The following is an 18,479-nucleotide window of genomic DNA, read 5'->3' on the forward strand; positions in this document are numbered from 1 at the left end:
TTATTGAGTTGTTCATTATTAAGTCTTCGATTTTTCCCATCAGTCTCTGCGTTATATCATCCTGATATTTCAGAGTTTTTAATGCTTTAATGCATTCATTGCATAGTCAGGTTAAGTTGCAATTGCTTTTCTGCATGATGTAAATTCTCCTTGCTTCAAAGCCGTACAGTTTTTATGACACCAAACTGCGCACGGACCCTCACATTGCATTGCTTGGTCATCAGCATCAATTTTCTTGGTGCAAGGCTGCATTTTTGTCCTGCTGGTTTCTTCGTAGAGTTTTGTGGAGTACAAATCTCTATTCCACTGCAGATTGTGCCTTTATTATTCACTGTCTGTTGTTCTTTCCAGGTTATACGACTATCTTGATTCCAGACGAGTAAAGAAAATTTTATAGAGCATGAATATTTACATTATACCTTTATAACCTAATACTGACAATCAGTTATGATATCAAGTTAAGCAAAGGTCTGCCTATTCAATACACATTTATTGAAGATGTAAGTTATTTAAACATTACAACATCTTGGTACTAGTTTCAACCTACTAGAGGGCTAATGACCTAGATTGACAAGCATCAAATGTATGCAGCAATTGGGTGAATCATACCTCATTGTCCATGACCTTGGCAAAAATATCCTCCTGCTTCCCTTCCTCCAGAAGTGCTATTAATACCTGATGATACAAACCTGCACCACAGGCTTGGAGGGGAAAGTAGGGGAAGGAAATTAGTGGAGGGGTTAACTACTGCTGAGCTATTGGGATTGAAACAAAGTCTAGTCACCCTAATGTAGACGCCAGTACCCAACATGAACACTTCCATAGCAACTAACAAAATGAACCTTCCTGCTCTCTCACTGATCATCATCATCCTACTAGAAGTCATCTTCAGCCATTATAAACAATATATGACTTGGTCATTGACAGCAATATGTACATTACTGTTAATTACATTATATTTATGAATATTTATTAATATACATTTTGCTGTCAATGATCAAGTAAAATATTGGTTATAATGGCAGAAGATTACATCTTGTAGGTTGAAAGTAGTTCCAAGATGATATAATGTTTAAATAACTTAAATCTTCAATAAATGTGTATTGAACAGGTGGACCTTTCCTTATACAATAAGTTATATAGAAAAAAAGCCATTTAGTATTTGACTATACACTAAGATAGAACTACACAGACACATTGACTGGCTGAGACTGCCAGACTGGCAAATACGTGCGGCAGTCGGTTGAATCATACTGTACCTCATTGTCCATGACCTTGGCAAAAATATCCTCCTGCTTCCTTCCTCTAGAAGTGCTATTACTACTTGACGATACAAACCTGCGCGAAGTCACAGGCTTGGAGGGGGAAGTAGAGGAAAGAAGTTTGTGGAGGCGTTAACTACTGCTGAGCTATTGGGAGTGAAACAAAGTCTTGTCACCCTAATGTAGTTGCCAGTAGCCGACGTGAACACTTCCGTAGCAACTAACAAAGTGAACTTGTGAACTTTCCTGCTCTCTCACTGATGCTGCAGTATATGGATTTATCCGTATACAAAACTCATTTAGAGTGCAACTAAAGTTTTGTGCCATCAGATACTCATCACACTTACTTGCTGTGTGGCATGATACAAATTGGTTAGCCACATCAAATGACATTTTGTGTGCGTTTCCACTAAGTACTTTTTTTTTTCAATATTTAAAGAAATTAAAGGAAAGTAGTGCTAGTGGTGGTGATTTTTGTAATGAAAGGAAAGAATTAGGTGATAAGACAACAGGTTTTGTATAAATTGATTTTTTAAAGTAAGTTCGAGCTTTAGGTGGCTAAAATGGAATAACATTTATTTTTCTCCCCCCTAATCGCTGCCACTGCTTAGAGAAACTGGCACTTTTAGCACTAGTCTTCCCCTACTTATTGTTAGAATGGAAGGGGGTTTAAATAACATGTATTCTTCAAGAATTTTGACAAACAGAGGTAAACCAGTAAAATGCCAACCTTTTCTCGGAGTGCTTTCAGTTCGCTTTCTTCACCTATGAAAGCTGGTATCTTTTGCAAGTGGCGTGACAGTGTACAGTAGTTTTTTCTTGATGTTTACAGAGTAGTTAATTCATCATGCCTAAAGAATAGGCAACACTAAACACCAACTTACATAAATTCGTTAAAAGAATTTGGTGGTTATGGCTTTTTGACTAGCAGTAAGTCTTATTCTATGAAGCGTGTGAAATGTCAGTGAACTACGCAAAGAAGTGCCACACTTCGGAACATGCAGAAGCCGTGAAATATAAATATGCTCTGTCTCTGTGTGAAGAAAAGCAGCAGGGTCAAAACCAACTTTGATCTGTTCATTTGCTGCAATATATACTAGAATAGTACCTACTAATTTTGCAAGGATTCAAATTTACACTTAAGTACAGTACTTATTTTAAATGTCAATTTTGAGTGCCTTCAAAGACCTTTTAGTGCCCTTTTTACATGCCCATTTCTGCCTTGTCTCTGGTTTTTACATTTTAACAGAAAGTTTCGTCTACTCTAGCACAATAATCAACCAAACAAATACAAGAACAGTGCTGCTTTGTATGAGCTAAGTCATAATGGCATATGTTGCTCAGTGAAAAATAGGATCAAGGAAAGAACTGCACCTTGGAATGTAGGCCTACACAGTATCATCTATCCTAAGGCTATATGAAGGACATGGCACTGTACCTAAATTTTGCGAATATAATTTCTACAATGCATAGAACATGTTCAGCAGAATTACTTTATGGTCTTCTTGATGGAGGAGTTACCAAGGAACATGATGCAAAAAAAAAAAGCAACATTTATTTTCCAATAGACATAAAAATGTTTTGCAAACGGGCTACTCACACCTTTTCTTTTGGAAGTAAATTATTTCAGGAACTGCGGTTTGCAAGAAATACAGTGTACAGGACACACATTGTGGTGTTCATTAACCCAGATAAGCTTACTGCTCTATAACTTATTTAAGATGGCATATATTTTGGAGTTTTGATCTTGTTTGACTAATCTGTGGCTTATAGCTGTGAACTTTCCTGCTCTCTCACTGATGCTGGTGTGTTAGTATCTCTGTAAAGGTCTTTCTTGTAGTTAGAGAGAGTTCCAGTTTTGTAGGTAACAATACAACTATGAACATTGTTAGCTGACTGCGAGACAACAAGATCTGCTTAACCATGGCAAATTGTTTATTTATATGAGTTACACTGATGCCAACATACAACTATGTTATTGTATTTGTAGACTCTTTAACATATCAGTGTATCAGCCCATTATGTCAGAATGTAGTAATTTATAATTACATAGCTTTCAAGACCAAGCAAACATAGCCATCCTATATATAAGACAGTGCGATAAGTTAACAAGATACTGATGTGTTGTTGCTTTTCAGATTGACAAAATTAGGTGTTAAGTTATGCTTTAAGCATCTGTGGTTGAACTTAATGTCCTCATTGATGGTTAATATTTTCAATTTTGTGTTCCTAAATTTAAAGGCTTTGGATGTTTCTCGAACAATGAATGACGAATTATAATCATTATAAAATATCAAAGTCATTTCTTATTAACAGTGCTGATGTAGTTATTTTTTTATTATTATTATTAATTATATACAGTCGTATCAGCACACACTTTTCTAAAACATAACCGGTTTTCAGATACTAGGTCCATCATCAGTGTTAGAATTTAAATTTAATTCCATATGAGTGTGTCGTCAAAATTAGTTAAAATGAGTTTAAAATGTAGACCTGTTGACATCAACTGAAAAAGAAAAAGAAAAAAAAAACAAGTGTAAAAGTATGAAAATAATACATATAAACTTACAATGTTGTTGTAAAAGGTATGGACATACCATAGGAAGGGCTGGCTTTTCCTCGTGCTCAGGCTGTTGGTCGAGTACTAACAAACGTTCAGCTTTAAGTACGGAACCGCACTGCAAGCATACGATGTTACGTTACCTCAAGGTTACGATGGAAGCACCTGATGTTACGTCAACTCAAGATCGTAAACAAAATGTTGCGTGCGACTGTTTCATTTAAATTTTTATCTGGATCCCTTGTCTGCGCCAAAAATATCTCAATGTTTTCACGTGTATTTAATTCAAATCCATAATTACTCTTAAAAATTAATTTCATGTCCTTTTCAATCCCTAAAAAAGCTGTTGTTATTGTTGTAAATGTGTTCCGCAAAAGCTAAATATCTGTTGTACTTTATTGCCTTGAAATGTTCTTGATAGCAGGGACAACAAGGATAAGTTAATACAAGGAAGTTCATACTTACTACCCTGTATTACATCAGTTCAGTTAACTGCGACACCAACACCTGTTTTGTATTATCGTCTTTAGGAGAGGCCGTATACAAAACAAAAAGCCACTAAACCTAGACAAAATCTTCATATCTATAATTTCCTTAGTTTTTTAATTTTTCTTTTTTTTACAACTGCTCCTTTGATACTAAAACAAAGAGGAGCATAAAATTCAAGGCTACAGCAAAAATTCTAGGTAACAGGATACTGAATTGGACTTTAGCAGATGCTGCTGATATGAAAAGGAAGGAAGGAAGGAAGTACTTTTTATTTCAAAACTACGGAGGGCCAAGTGGGTTAGTTGTTAGTGTAGCATCAAATGCTGTACCTGTGTACCCATTGCTTAGTGCTTCTAGATATTTCAGGAAAGAGAGAAAAATTCAAATTTCTGCATCTAAAAGTAGGCTACTTATGTTTACAATAGGCACACGGGGGAAGTCTATCACGGAGACCAAAATACAGGGACATTATTTTATCCATTTGGGGGATTCTCACTTGCCTATTTCCCGCCAAGCAATTTGCTGTTATGTGCTTCTCGGCACCACAAGCTCCCCTCCAATGCAGTCTGCTGAGAGGTTTATCAGCGTAAGGTTCAGTTTAGTCAAGTGTTCACATGTTTAGTGCTCAATGTGTTGTTCCAATGCCATTTTCATTATATGAGCATGTGTATATACATAATACCTTCATAAAGTACAGGAAAACTTGTGCGAAAACACGCACTGGTCGCATTACGGCAAAGTGCTTGTGGGAGACAGACTCACACTGCAGGCGACCGAGAATCCCCTGAATGGATAAAGTAATGTCCCTGTATATCTCTGTTTCGAGAAGCAGTTCGTAGCAAGAAGTGGTGTATCCCAGCTGATTATGCACTGAACTGACATGGCAGAATTCATGGCTTCGGGCATTCAGGTGATGTTGTTATTGCACTCTTAGAAACAAATGAGTGGGCAACTAAGAGGAGACCAAGTAAATCACCAAGAATAGAGCACACTGATTCTGGATACAACAGGCTAGACCATTTGATTATCTCACTAGAATCTCAGTCAAAGACGTTGATATTGCCACCAGAAGACAATACAGGACAGAAAATGTCACGTGTTTTGTGGTATATCACTCACAGCAATGGGTGCAATGTTCTGTGACATTTCTTATTTACATGATTATGTGATTTTTGTGACATGTGACTTATAAGATTATCTAACAGTTTGTCAGTAATATGCAATTCCATGTTGTATTAATGAATATTCTATGGATAAAATGTGAGACAATGGATATTCTAGACATTGTAGGCACTGCCCATGGTCTGCTCAAATATTCTCCCCTAAAGCCTACTGTCCTATATGTAGGACACCCTTCTTTTCACAAAATAAGGTTTGAATGACCAAACGCCTGTTAGAATCGTGTTTGGCTCCATTGAATACATTTTTGAGAAAAACTACTTTATATGAATCCTTGAAAGAAAAGTTTCAAGCTTATCTGAGTTAATGCCACTTCTTATCAAACAGAATGCACTATTTATACAAGAAACAACTTCTGTACAGGTAGCTACTGTACATCAAACACTATAGGCCTAACTAGGCTTACAATTCTGTAGCTTTCAATGTCTGGCAAAAGAAGGTACAGGAAGTTTTAGACCCTCCTTTGCTTCAAAAAATGTATAAGAAAGTGTTAATGAATCTACAAATTCCATCTTGGGATCTTCTGTAAATTCTGGATCAATATAAAAGAAAACTGGCATATCAACTTGTTCATGGGGGTTTAAAAGTTGTTCTTCAAAACAGAAACATTGAATCTTGTTGAAATATTGCCCAGCTTCAAATGGTACAACGTTATAAGTACTAATTCCAATAACAGGCAGATCTGTAGGGTTCTGTGCTGTGTAGAATGCTAATGCAGTTTCACCTGGAACAACTTTAATTTCATTTTGTTGGGGTTTGAAGTTCCACCTCATGCTAGCACCTGTATCTGCATTGAACTTTATTTTTATGACACGATCAGTCTTTTTTGCCATACTTTCTACCTTTCCACCATCATCACTGACAAGTGTTGTCCCTCCATAGCTATAAGCCTGGCAGAACATACGGTATAAAGGTACAGCTGCATAACTCAGTCCAACTGCTAGCACACCAGCTGCAGCAACGTAGTACATGGTCGAGCGAACTTTCTTCTGTCTCTCCAGCCACGGGTTACCAGCATCCCTGTTTGCCTGAGGCTTCAAAAATATCTTTTCACTTGTAAAGAACATTCTGTATCTTCCTGGAAACTTTCTACAAGCATTTAAAATTTGTATGTTATTGCAAAGTTTATGGACACGGTAACAACACAACACACGAGACATTGCTTCCATTTATTTCTACCGAATATTACCAAATAACTACAAACTTAACTGTCATTCAATGCTATGAAAACTGTACAGACGTAATGAAGTCCTTACAGAGATGTTATGTCTTCCAAGAACGATAAACAGAGAATGAAGGTATTCGACCCTCACACTTCCTTTCAAGAGGATAACCTTACTTGGACAATTAATTACCTTACGGTTTGTTTTTTAATAACACTGACGCCACACGAAACTAAGAAAAAAATAATTAGAATATAGGAGAAGATGGAAACAAGAGTTACACTTGACTGTCATTAAATGTTGATGCAGGCCCCGCGAAGAAGAATGCTTTCTTCGCATACAATTTTGCCAGATAGGTGCCATTACTACTATGCACAGGTTGCCAACCCAAGGAATAATCCACTTATAACTTACTTTTCTTATAAGTAACTTTTATTTTGTTTTCATCTGTGAAGAACGCTATAATTCTATTCCATTAGTTACCTCATCAGTCTATTTTATAAGCTGAGTGTGTTAGTGTTTAGAATCTTTAGGATGTCTATTACTATTGAAAGGGCACTTGCAGAGGAACGCGATATTTTGTTTGGAGGTTTGTCAGTACCCGTTGTTCTCATTGCGAATCGAATCAGGGTCGAATTAATAAAATCGATACTTTGGGCTGCTGCAACTATTTTTTTTAATATTTTACACACGTGTGTGCGTGGTATTCCACTTTGGTATTCCAGGATGTTCCAAGGAGGATTGGTTCTGTTGTTTTGGAAACCGTGGGGAATTTGTGACTATTTTGAAAATGGTGTTGCATCAGTGAATGTTCAGTTGTGCATTATTTTCTATAGTTGAGGTGTTTAGTCTTCTAATTGTCTGCAGTTGACGTATTTTCCGTAAGTCAACGTACGTATCTTGTTTAAATTATGGCGATTTATTAATTATTTTAGGTTAAGCAAGATCTTGTCATTGAACGTTGCATCCTGTGGAAATCATGTTAGTTCTGTTGCAACCGGGCGAGTTGGCCGTGCGGTTAGGGGCGCGCAGCTGTGAGCTTGCATCCGGGAGACAGTGGGTTCGAACACCACTGTCGGCAGCCCTGAAGATGGTTTTCCGTTGTTTCCGATTTTCACATCAGGCAAATGCTGGGGCTGTACCTTAATTAAGGCCACGGCCGCTTCCTTCCCATTCCTAGGCCTTTCCTATCCCATCATCGCAATAAGACCTATAAATATATCTGTGTCGGTGCGATGTAAAGCAAAAAAAAAAAAGTTCTGTTGCACATTTTTGGTCGATTATATGTTTTATTTATACTAATTTCAATCTATATGATTCTACTTGTTGCAGGAAGTAAGATAGATGAACCTCTACAGGCATTTTGGGCAGTTTTAAGGTTATGTGGAAAGACCCTAGTTAAAATATTGTCGTTAAGCATATCAGAATTGCGTTTAAAAATATCTAAGGAGCTTTGTCCTTCCATTAATATTATCTGATTGAAATGCCATCTGTTATTTCAGTAATTGTACATGATGCACACTTCTCTTAATTTATGAAACATTTCTTCAACATTACGTATGTACCTTCAGCGACTAACCCTTACTGTCTTGGTTAACATCTGCTTTTCTTCCTTAATTAATCTATCTTCGGTAGGAGTCCTCTGGGTGTTTGAAGCAAGTATTAATAGGTCTATCGTATAGATGGTCACTGATCATTCTTGAGTAGTTGGGGTAGCATTTTGAACTGGACTGAATTTTAGAATGTTTTTTTTCCTCAACAGTAGCAACCAACAATATGTCCTGCAGAAGAGTGGACACCCCTTGTTAAACCAGTCCCTTGATGCTTGCCACTTTTCCTCCTCCAGAGATTGACGCTAAGCTGAGTATGGTTCGATCTCCAGTTAACTCGCACGTAAAAAGAATCCGAACAATATTACTTTTATTTCTATAATGTCCAGAAATGTTTGTGTGAGTAAAGCAGTCAGTCATTGCCAATTTACTTCTTTGGCTATAAAAAGCAGCCTTTTCTAAGTGTAGCGAGCCATTGCTTGTTACCACAATTTTTTCCAGTCAGTTTTTTATATGTTAGCATTGTGACCTTCTAGAATAATTCTGTTACTTTTTCAAGTATGTTGACCTTTTCTCACTACCTGTTGCATTTTTTCTCATGGCAGAAGTCAGAGCAAACTGTAGCTTCAATGGAAGTCCCAGTCCAATTGATGCTGTGACAGTGTGGAAGGTGCTGTGGTCAATAATGTACAATTACTGAAATAACAGATGGCATTTCAATCATATAAGTGGAAGGACAAAGCTCCTTAGATCGTTTTGACTGTGCTGAGTAATATTATGAAAGGTGGTACTCATAGGGCTGGTCATGCTGCATTAGCACTTTCTACCCGTGTGAGGAAAGCAAAAGCCAACTACCTCACTCTTCATCCTGCCTAGTATGGCCTATGCCTCATTTTGGTGTGCCATTTGTTTTTCTAGTTTCTCTTTGGTGGTGCTGTTTGAGGATCCAATGAGCCTTCAGGCTGATGACCTAACACACAGACCTTTTATTGTCATAATAATAATTACTACAGTCCTATTGAAACAACGTGCGTGTTATGACAGCTCGCAGCACGTGGCACTGAGCTAAGGTGCGGGAGCACTGTGTTGCCACATGTTCCGGCTGGTGTTACTACCATCACAATCAACCCCTCTCGTTCCGTGCTAGGCGCTGTGCGAGATTTGTGGCAACATTAGCATAATATTAAATATTGTAATATTATTCTAAGGTGGCTCAGCAGTCATTTTATTGGCTCAAATGTCGTAAGACATACCCCTCATTCCCCTTCCTATCAGGCTTTTGTCAGTCCATCCACAATTTTTAGATAGATTTCAGCAGCAGAAAGGACATTTAAAAATACGTGTCTTTATGCTAGCCTATATTTATATTATCATGGAGATGTCCGTTGACATCGTTGCCAATAATAATTAGACTGGCCTGCTCAATATTCCGGGTTCAGATCCGATTGAGGATGGGAGAAGTCTATAAGAGCATGCTTTTTTTCTTCCTTTTGGATAAAAAAGTAAAATCAGTCAGACCATGCCATAGGTGATATAGATGTTGATTCCCATAGGGAATCTGAAATATTTGTCCTGAATGAGCAAATTTATAATACCAATATAAATGGTCCGTTATTGGACATTATAAATTTTTCCAGCTAGCTCATTCTTGGTTGCCAGCGTTTCGCCCTCGTGTGCTAGGGTGGGCTCATCAGTTGGCACCTAGCACACCCACCAATACGCTGGCTAGTGCACTGCCTCCACGGTATGCACTAGCCAGCGTATTGGTGGGTGTGCTAGGTGCCAACTGATGAGCCCACCCTAGCACACGAGGGCGAAACGCTGGCAACCAAGAATGAGCTAGCTGGAAAAATTTATAATGTCCAATAACGGACCATTTATATTGGCATGCCATAGGTGTCGGCACAATTTAAGATGAGAGTTGTGATTGGTAAATGTCTGTCCTTCAGCTTGTCGTTTTGCACGGCTTTCAATCTCGTGATTATAAGTCATGAGGCCTATTTTTACTGAAATCTGAAGCATAGTGTCAAGTTTTCCCATCATATGATGGTCCAGGTACATTCTCTCCCTCTCTTCTTCTTGTCATGGCTTCTTTCATTTCTTTTCCTTCCCCCCTAGTCCAATTAGTGTGTCCTTTAATTGCTGATTTTAAGACATATAAAACAGATAATGATGTTTTCACTCCGTAGCAGTCAGTTGGCCAGGCCCATGAATTGGCAATGTGGAACTTGGATCTGCCGCCTCGGGGAGCTTTAAGACAGAGGTTAGGGAAAGGGAGAAGGTGCGACTACCTTGGATTGGCTTAAATGGGAGGTGTGTACTAGGTATCATAGTAACTGCCAACTGGAACTACCACACTGCGAACTGTCAGAACACGCACATTGTTTATAATAGGACTATAGGGTACGGTACGGATTTTTATGTGCTAAAAAGCTAGAAATTTATTTTCGTCTGTAGTAAGTATTGAAAAATATTTTGTTTCAGTGTTACAAAAGTACAAAGTATAGGTTTAACAGTTATGAATATATTCTTCAAGTATAAGGCTATTCACCGCTACATACGGGAGGCTAGAGGTACCAGATCCATAATAGACTATATCTTAACCGACTTTGAATTCAGGAAATCTGTTAGGAATGTACGAGTTTTCCGGGGATTTTTCGATGATACAGACCACTATCTGATCTGTAGTGAACTAAGTATCTCTAGGCCTAGGGTAGAGAAGGTGAAATCTGTCTGCAAAGGAATAAGGGTAGGACGAGGAAATTAGGACAGAAGTACATGGATCTGATTAGTGAGAAATTTCGAACAGTTGACAGTAAGCAGGTTCAGGATATAGAAAGTGAATGGGTGGCATAGAGGGATGCTGTAGTAGAAACAGCAAGGGAATGCCTAGGAACAACCGTGTGTAAAGATGGGAAAAGGCGAACATCTTGGTGGAATGATGAAGTGAGAGCAGCTTGTAAATGTAAAAAGAAGGCTTATCAGAAATGGCTCCAAACAAGGGCCGAGGCAGACAGGGATTTGTACGTAGATGAAAGAAACAGAGCGAAACAAATAGTTGTTGAATCCAAAGAGAAATCATGGGAAGATTTTGGTAATAACCTGGAAAGGCTAGATCAAGCAGCAGGGAAACCTTATGGACAGTAATAAAGAATCTTACGAAGGGAGGGAAAAAGGAAATGAATAGTGTTTTGAGTAATTCAGGTGAACTCATAATAGATCCCAGGGAATCACTGGAGAGGTGGAGGGAATATTTTGAACATCTTCTCAATGTAAAAGGAAATCATCCTGGTGGTGTTGCGAACAGCCAAGCTCATGGGGAGGAGGAAAAGGATGTTGTTGAAATTACGCTTGAGGAAGTGGAAAGGATGGTAAATAAACTCCATTGTCATAAAGCAGCAGGAATAGATGAAATGAGACCTGAAATGGTGAAGTATAGTGGGAAGGCAGGGATGAAATGGCTTCATAGAGTAGTAAAATTAGCGTGGAGTGTTGGTAAGGTACCTTCAGATTGGACAAAAGCAGTAATTGCACCTATCTCTAAGCAAGGGAACAGGAAGGATTGCAACAACTATCGAGGTATCTCATTGATTAGTATACCAGGCAAGGTATTCACTGGCATCTTGGAAGGGAGGGTGCGATCAGTCGTTGAGAAGAAGTTGGATGAAAACCAGTGTAGTTTCAGACCACAGAGAGGCTGTCAGGATCAGATTTTCAGTATGCGCCAGGTAATTGAAAAATGTCACGAGAGGAATGGGCAATTGTGTTTGTTTCGTAGATCTAGAAAAAGCATATGACAGGGTACCGAGGGAAAAGATGTTCGCTATATTGGGGGGCTATGAAATTAAAGGTAGGTTATTAAAATTGCAATCTATAGAAAATATGAAATGAATTAACGGTGAGTGAAATAAGTATAAATACCAAGACAGTGGGCGCCACCTGTAAAACAATTACAGGAATATATAACTATGTAGAGCAATGAGTAACTCCCTCTCCCAAGGCGACGGTCATCAGGCTGACGAAACTCCAGACTTACTTTATAACCTTACCTGTTTACCCCTGAAATTAGATGTAGGTAGCATGCCAGGTTCAACCTCATTCCACTGATAAAAGGATTTACTGCAAGTTTGATACCAGAACTTTACTCCCAAAATAATAAACAAAATATTGCCGTCCACAGAGGCAACGTACCAAACAACTACGACCAACATTAATCATTACTTCACGAGACCTACTCGTTTGTCATTTACAAAGGCAAATATACACACCACTAACAACAGCCAAATCATTATATCACGAGACCTACTCGTTTGTCATTTACAAAGGCAAATATACACACTACAAACAACAACCAAAACATTACTTGACGAGACCTACTCGTTTGTCGTTTGCAAAGGCAAATATACACACTACTAACAACAACCAAATCACTACCTGACGAGACCTACTCGTTTGTCGTTTACAAAGGCAAATACACACACTACTAACAACAACCAAATCATTACTTGACGAGACCTGCTCGTTTGTCATTTACAAAGGCAAATATATTAATACACACTACAAACCATCAACAAAGTTATTGATACTACATATACATTTCCTAACATACCTCCAGGTAAGAGTCCCACTACACTCACTACTGTTACAGTACAAAAATCGTATTCTGGTAGAGAAAAGTACGGATGCAACCGTGTTTACGAAGAGCATCCGTAACCTTATTTACGCACTTCATCGACGTCTTGAGTTCTTCTCGAGTGCCGCACAGGTTGGTGTAACGCCTCAGGTTTCTGCAACTGAAAGTGGATACTCGGCCGACGAGATCCTCGACCAAGAATCAGCTCTGTGCTCAAACACACATCCACTACCGAATCTCGATTCTGTACACATCACCACATCCACTGTACATAATCTCGTCGAAGAATTGTAGTTCAACTATTATACAGAGTTGGAGTTACAAATAAACACTTAAGTAGCGTCTCTGTCCTAACAGCCACCAGAAACTCATTAGCATCAGCAACATATAGCGTGCTCACTCCGAAAACGATACTCAAGAACAATACAACATTGCCTAGGACTATGCGCAAAGTAACTCCCGCGCGCCGGTCCGAGTGAGAAACACACAGAATCAGAGACAGAAACACAATCAGAAACAGCATTAGAATCAGAATCCGAATGAATTGCCGCACATGCGTACCTGCTTATATAGGCTTGGTGCACGTGGTTATAGCGTCCTGGAAAGTTTATAGGTAGCAACGCTCTCACAGGCACTTCTTGACGCGTCACTCAGTCAACCCAACCTCGCTTAAAAACAAAGCCCTCGTATTGGCTATCGTGCGTCTGTTGTGACATCGAACGTCCACTCATGTACATCCACACTGATCCACTCCAATTCTTCAGCCTATACAACCTGCCGTACCCCGTGTTTCCAAGCCACTTGTTGCAACACATCCAACTGACTTCAACCGTCCTTCCCGATATAGTCGCAGTCTTCCCGGTTGCACAATACTTACTGCTAGGCCATATATACAGACTCTTACCCAAACGGAAATTTATACAAAATATAATGATGTACATATGCAATATTCCCTAACTACACATTCTTCTTATAATATTATGTTTTTACATTCTCAATAAACAAAATTACATGATTTTAACATTACAAACTATATACGAAAATTTCCTAACCTAAAAATTCGGGGATCGTACATACGTACGGTTACAAAATCAATCAAAGGCATTTATGTTGACAATTGGGCTTCAGTGAGAATTGATGGTAGAATGAGTTCTTGGTTCAGGGTACTTACAGGAGTTAGACAAGGCTGCAATCTTTCACCTCTGCTGTTCATAGTTTACATGGATCATCTGCTGAAAGATATAAAATGGCAGGGAGGGATTCAGTTAGGTAGAAATGTAGTAAGCAGTTTGCCCTATGCTGCCGACTTGGTCTTAATGGCAGTTTGTGCCGAAAGCCTGCAGTCTAATATCTTGGAACTTGAAAAGAGGTGCAATGAATATGGTATGAAAATTAGCTTCTCGAAGACTAAATTGATGTCAGTAGGAAAGAAATTCAACAGAATTGAATGTCAGATTGGTGATACAAAGCTAGAACAGGTCGATAATTTCAAGTATTTAGGCTGTGTGTTCTCGCAGGATGGTAATATAGTAAGTGAGATTGAATCAAGGTGTCGTAAAGCTAATGCAGTGAGCTCGCAGTTGCGATCAACAGTATTCTGTAAGAAGGAAGTCAGCTCCCAGACGAAACTATCTTTACACCGGTCTGTTTTCTGACCAACTTTGCTTTACGGGAGCGAAAGCTGGGTGGACTCAGGATATCTTATTCATAAGTTAGAAGTAACAGACATGAAAGTAGCAAGAATGATTGCTGGTACGAACAGGTGGGAACAACGGTAGGAGGGTACTTAGAATGAGGAGATGAAGGCTAATTTAGGAATGAACTCGATGGATGAAGCTGTACGCATAAACCGGCTTCGGTGGTGGGGTCATGTGAGGTGAGTGGAGGAGTATAGGTCACCTAGGAGAATAATGGACCCTGTTGTGAAGGGTAAGAAAAGTAGAGGTAGACCAAGACGACGATGGTTAGACTCGGTTTCTAACGATTTAAAGATAAAAGAGGTATAGAACTAAATGAGGCCACAACACTAGTTGCAAATCGAGGATTGTGGCGACGTTTAGTAAATTCACAGAGGCTTGCAGACTGAACGCTGAAAGGCATAACAGTCTATAACGTTAATGTATGTATGATGTATGTATTACAAAATTTTAAGTATATAGTATAAAAAAATCACTACCGAGCTCGATAGTTGCAGTTGCTTATGTGCGGCCAGTAACCAGTATTCGGGAGATAGTGGGTTCGAAACCCACTGTCAGCAGCCCTGAAGGTGGTTTTCCGCGGTTTCCCATTTTCACACCAGGCAAATGCTGGAGATGTACCTTAATTAAGGCCATGGCTGTTTCCTTCCCACTCCTAGCTCGTTCCTGTCCCATTGTCGCCATAAGACCTATCTGTGTCGGTGCGACGTAAAACAGCTTGTAAAAAAAAAAATCACTGTCCTGATGGTCATGTCATGTCATCATCATCATCATCATCAATTCCCTTTATCCAGCTGACACCGGGTGGGGGCAAATATGATTCCTCTCCACTTCTTCCTGTCTCTCCACCATTCCTCATTCCACTGTGTTCCAGTCCGGGTTCTGTTGTCCTATGCTGTTCTTAGAATCCATCCGTCGTAATCTTGGTCTTCCTCGTCCTCTCTTCCCAGTCTGTCTTTCTGGTGCTTGTCTTGGCAGTCTTTCTTCTTTCATCTGTTAGCATTCCAAGCATTCCAAACCACTTCGATCTGTTCCAGTTTGTCATTTAGTTTTTGCACATTTAGCCCCTTTCGGATGTCTTCATTTCTCACTATCTCACCATGTCTGCTGTACCATACTCCTCAGGACATTCATTTCGGCTGCCTGTATAGTTATCGGCATGTAAGGTTATACACTAAAAAACAAATATCGCCACCCTATTCTGCTACCAACTTGACTAGTTGCATATTGAAATCACGAGAGATAACTATCAGCAAACTAGGCCTAACCTCAATGTAAGTATCAGTAATGGAGGTTCCCTGAATCAATAAACGATCAGTCAAGATAAGTCGGTTTTCAAGTTCAGTAAGGAATTAAGGAAATAAACACACACTCTCACCCTCCCTCAATTTAATGTTATATATTTCTGCCTTTATTTTGATATATGCATTACTATAACCTTTTCTTCGCTGTTTGTCTGGTGTAAATAATTCAGCTCCCTTCTTGAAATTTGCTAGTACTTGTCAGACTGAAGTAAACCACGGGTAATAATACACACACGTGAATATATTACATGTAAGGGGCTTCCTGGCTGTGGCGGTAAAGGTGTGCTCAGTTCACCCGGATTGACATAGGTTTGATTTCCCGCCAGGAAGTCAAAATATTTAAGAAATGAGATTTCCACATGCTGTGAGGTTCACTCAGCCTACACCATACATGAGTAGCTCGTTAATTCCTGGGGGCAAGGCGGCCTGGCATATAGCTAACCACTCTACCCCACCAAGTGCCGAGGTTATGGATAGTGGAAGCCTTTACCTTCCACCCCTCCCAGGGCCTCCGGGAGATGACTTTGACTTGACATATGCCGTAAATCAATAAGAATACACAAAGAGTAAGTCTGCAAACCGTACCAAAGATGTGACAAGACAAGGTTAGGTTACAGACATGATATAGGCTTTTTGGTTTATGCCGTGTGAAGAAAATAAGGAGAAATTCTTTACGTTTCACAAAGAACTTTGCTCTGTGTCATCAGAAGAAAACTTGAGTGTTCACGAGAAAGGCTTCTCAAGGAATGAAATTGAATTTAGACGTTATAATAGAAGTGGAAGTGGTATGTTCATTCGTCACCCGATGGCTCACCGGACGCGATACAGTGCAAGCGTTCAAAGCGGAAGCTGATGGGACCATCAGAATCAGTCTGAGAGGGAGTTACATAACAACAGGAGTACACACATATGAAAGTATGACATAGATACAAGACTGGAATGAAATATCTCGTGATTAGGAATGTACGAATTTGGGAAACACCGAATGAAATAATAATAGTGAAGGGACAGGGGGGGAGAACTACCTACGTAAATCCTTAATGGCTGGCAACCACGTATTACTTGAGTGATAGCCAGTGTGCCTTTTGAAATTGTTAGGATTTCTACGTATTTCCACAGCTTCCCATATAATCCTGGACCTGTATGTGTCTAGTGTGGGTAAGACTCGGGCATCTTGAAACACGACATCATGACCCGACGATAGAGCATGCTCAGCTATTGCTGATTTGTTTGGCTGGTTGAGACGGATATGTTATAGACAAGAAAGTTTCCACCTTTTCAATACAAATTTATTTATATAAAAATTCAATCTACAGTACCGGTTTCGACCTTTTTACATACGGCCATCCTCAGCTGTACACTATTACCTTCACATAAGTCAAATTTGGTACTGTCACCAAAATTGCTCACAGTCTGGGTAAAACCAAGGACAAATAGTCCCCACTTTTACATCCTGGGGTATACGGAATTTCCTGTACTTGCGGCAAGGTATACATGGCCATACATGCCGGTATCTCTGTCTTGTATCTATGTCATACTTTCATATGTGTGTACTCCTGTTGTCATGTGACTCCCTCTCAGACTGATTCTGATGGTTCTGTCAGCGTCTGGTGAGCCATGTGGTGATGAATTAACATACCACTTCCACTTCTATTATAACGTCTAAATTCAATCCTTATTCCTTGAGAAGCCTTTCTTGTGAATAGTCAAGATTTTCTTCTGATGATGCAGAGCAAAGTTCTCTGCAAAATGTAAGGAATTTCTCCTTATTTTCTTGACACAGCATAAGTCCAAAGGCGTATATAATGTCTATAAGTACAGGCCGTGAAAGCATCAATGGTTAGGTTAGCATGATAACGAAATTTCCTTCTGTTTCAACTGAACTGATCTTCATAAGGAGGTAATGTTGCTTTCCTTCTTGGGGGAGTTCTTGTAGATTTTTCTTGCTTCTTATACATCCTACCGGGCTAGTTGGCCGTGCGGTTAGGGGCGCGTGGCTGTGAGCTTGCATCCGGGAGATAGTTTGAATCCCACTGTCGGCAGCCCTGAAGATGGTTTTCTGTGGTTTCCCATTTTCACACCAGGCAAATGCTGGGGCTTTACCTTAATTAAGGCTACGGCCGGTTTCTTCCCACTCCTAGGTTTTTCCTATCCCATCGTCGCTATAAGACCTATCTGTGTCGGTGCGACATAAAGCCACTAGCTTATACATCCTGGTGGAATTCTGGACGAAATAAGACCGTATTATTGAAATGCTGCGTTCGTCATTTAACACTAGTGATTTTTGTAATATGGCAGTGGCGGTACCATATAATTTCACAAGTCACGAAAAAATCATGACTACATAGTGCCAACCTGCAAGATTAACAGTAACTGTAAGATGTCGTATTGGTCCCTAAACTGTATGGTTAGGAACACTGAATCAGACCCAACAGTTAGAAAATAACTATAAATCACTACCTTCAGTATTAACAAGGCAGAAAGAGTAAGGTTGTGTCCTTAGTGTATAGGCTTACATGCCAGAGATTACACTCTACTCTCATTTCTCTGAGTCGTCGTCCAGGTTTCTGCGGCATATGTCATTATAGGTAAGAAATATCCAATGTACATTACTTCTTTAGCTTCCATTGGTACATCTTTAT

General features: G+C 39.4%; 2 protein-coding genes across 5 annotated transcripts in view; one reads left to right on the plus strand and one right to left on the minus strand.

The window, feature by feature from the left end:
• LOC136883328 (ESF1 homolog) overlaps positions 1–18,479 on the plus strand; it is a 94,669-nt gene that overhangs the window by 17,020 nt on the left and 59,170 nt on the right. The window contains exon 1 of one of the 4 annotated variants that reach the window (XM_067155563.2): positions 7,340–7,544. The exons of 1 other annotated variant lie outside the window; for it this stretch is intronic. The gene's annotated coding sequence lies outside the window, so the exon portion shown is untranslated. Of the gene's footprint in view, positions 1–7,339; positions 7,545–18,264; positions 18,426–18,479 lie in introns of those variants that run through there. 2 more of the 4 variants (XM_067155564.2, XM_067155566.2) reach the window with 2 other exon arrangements.
• Cox11 (Cytochrome c oxidase copper chaperone COX11) lies at positions 2,787–7,023 on the minus strand. The gene has a single exon (XM_067155568.2). The coding sequence runs from the start codon at positions 6,657–6,659 to the stop codon at positions 5,910–5,912; it is 750 nt and encodes a 249-aa protein (XP_067011669.2). The 5' UTR covers positions 6,660–7,023; the 3' UTR covers positions 2,787–5,909.

Source organism: Anabrus simplex, chromosome 11, assembly GCF_040414725.1.
Source record: "Anabrus simplex isolate iqAnaSimp1 chromosome 11, ASM4041472v1, whole genome shotgun sequence".
NCBI lineage: Eukaryota > Metazoa > Arthropoda > Insecta > Orthoptera > Tettigoniidae > Anabrus > Anabrus simplex.

Coding starts and splice junctions, on each gene's coding strand:
- Cox11 (XM_067155568.2), bottom strand. CDS start 6,659: ATGGAAGCAATGTCTCGTGTGTTGTGTTGTTACCGTGTCCATAAACTT.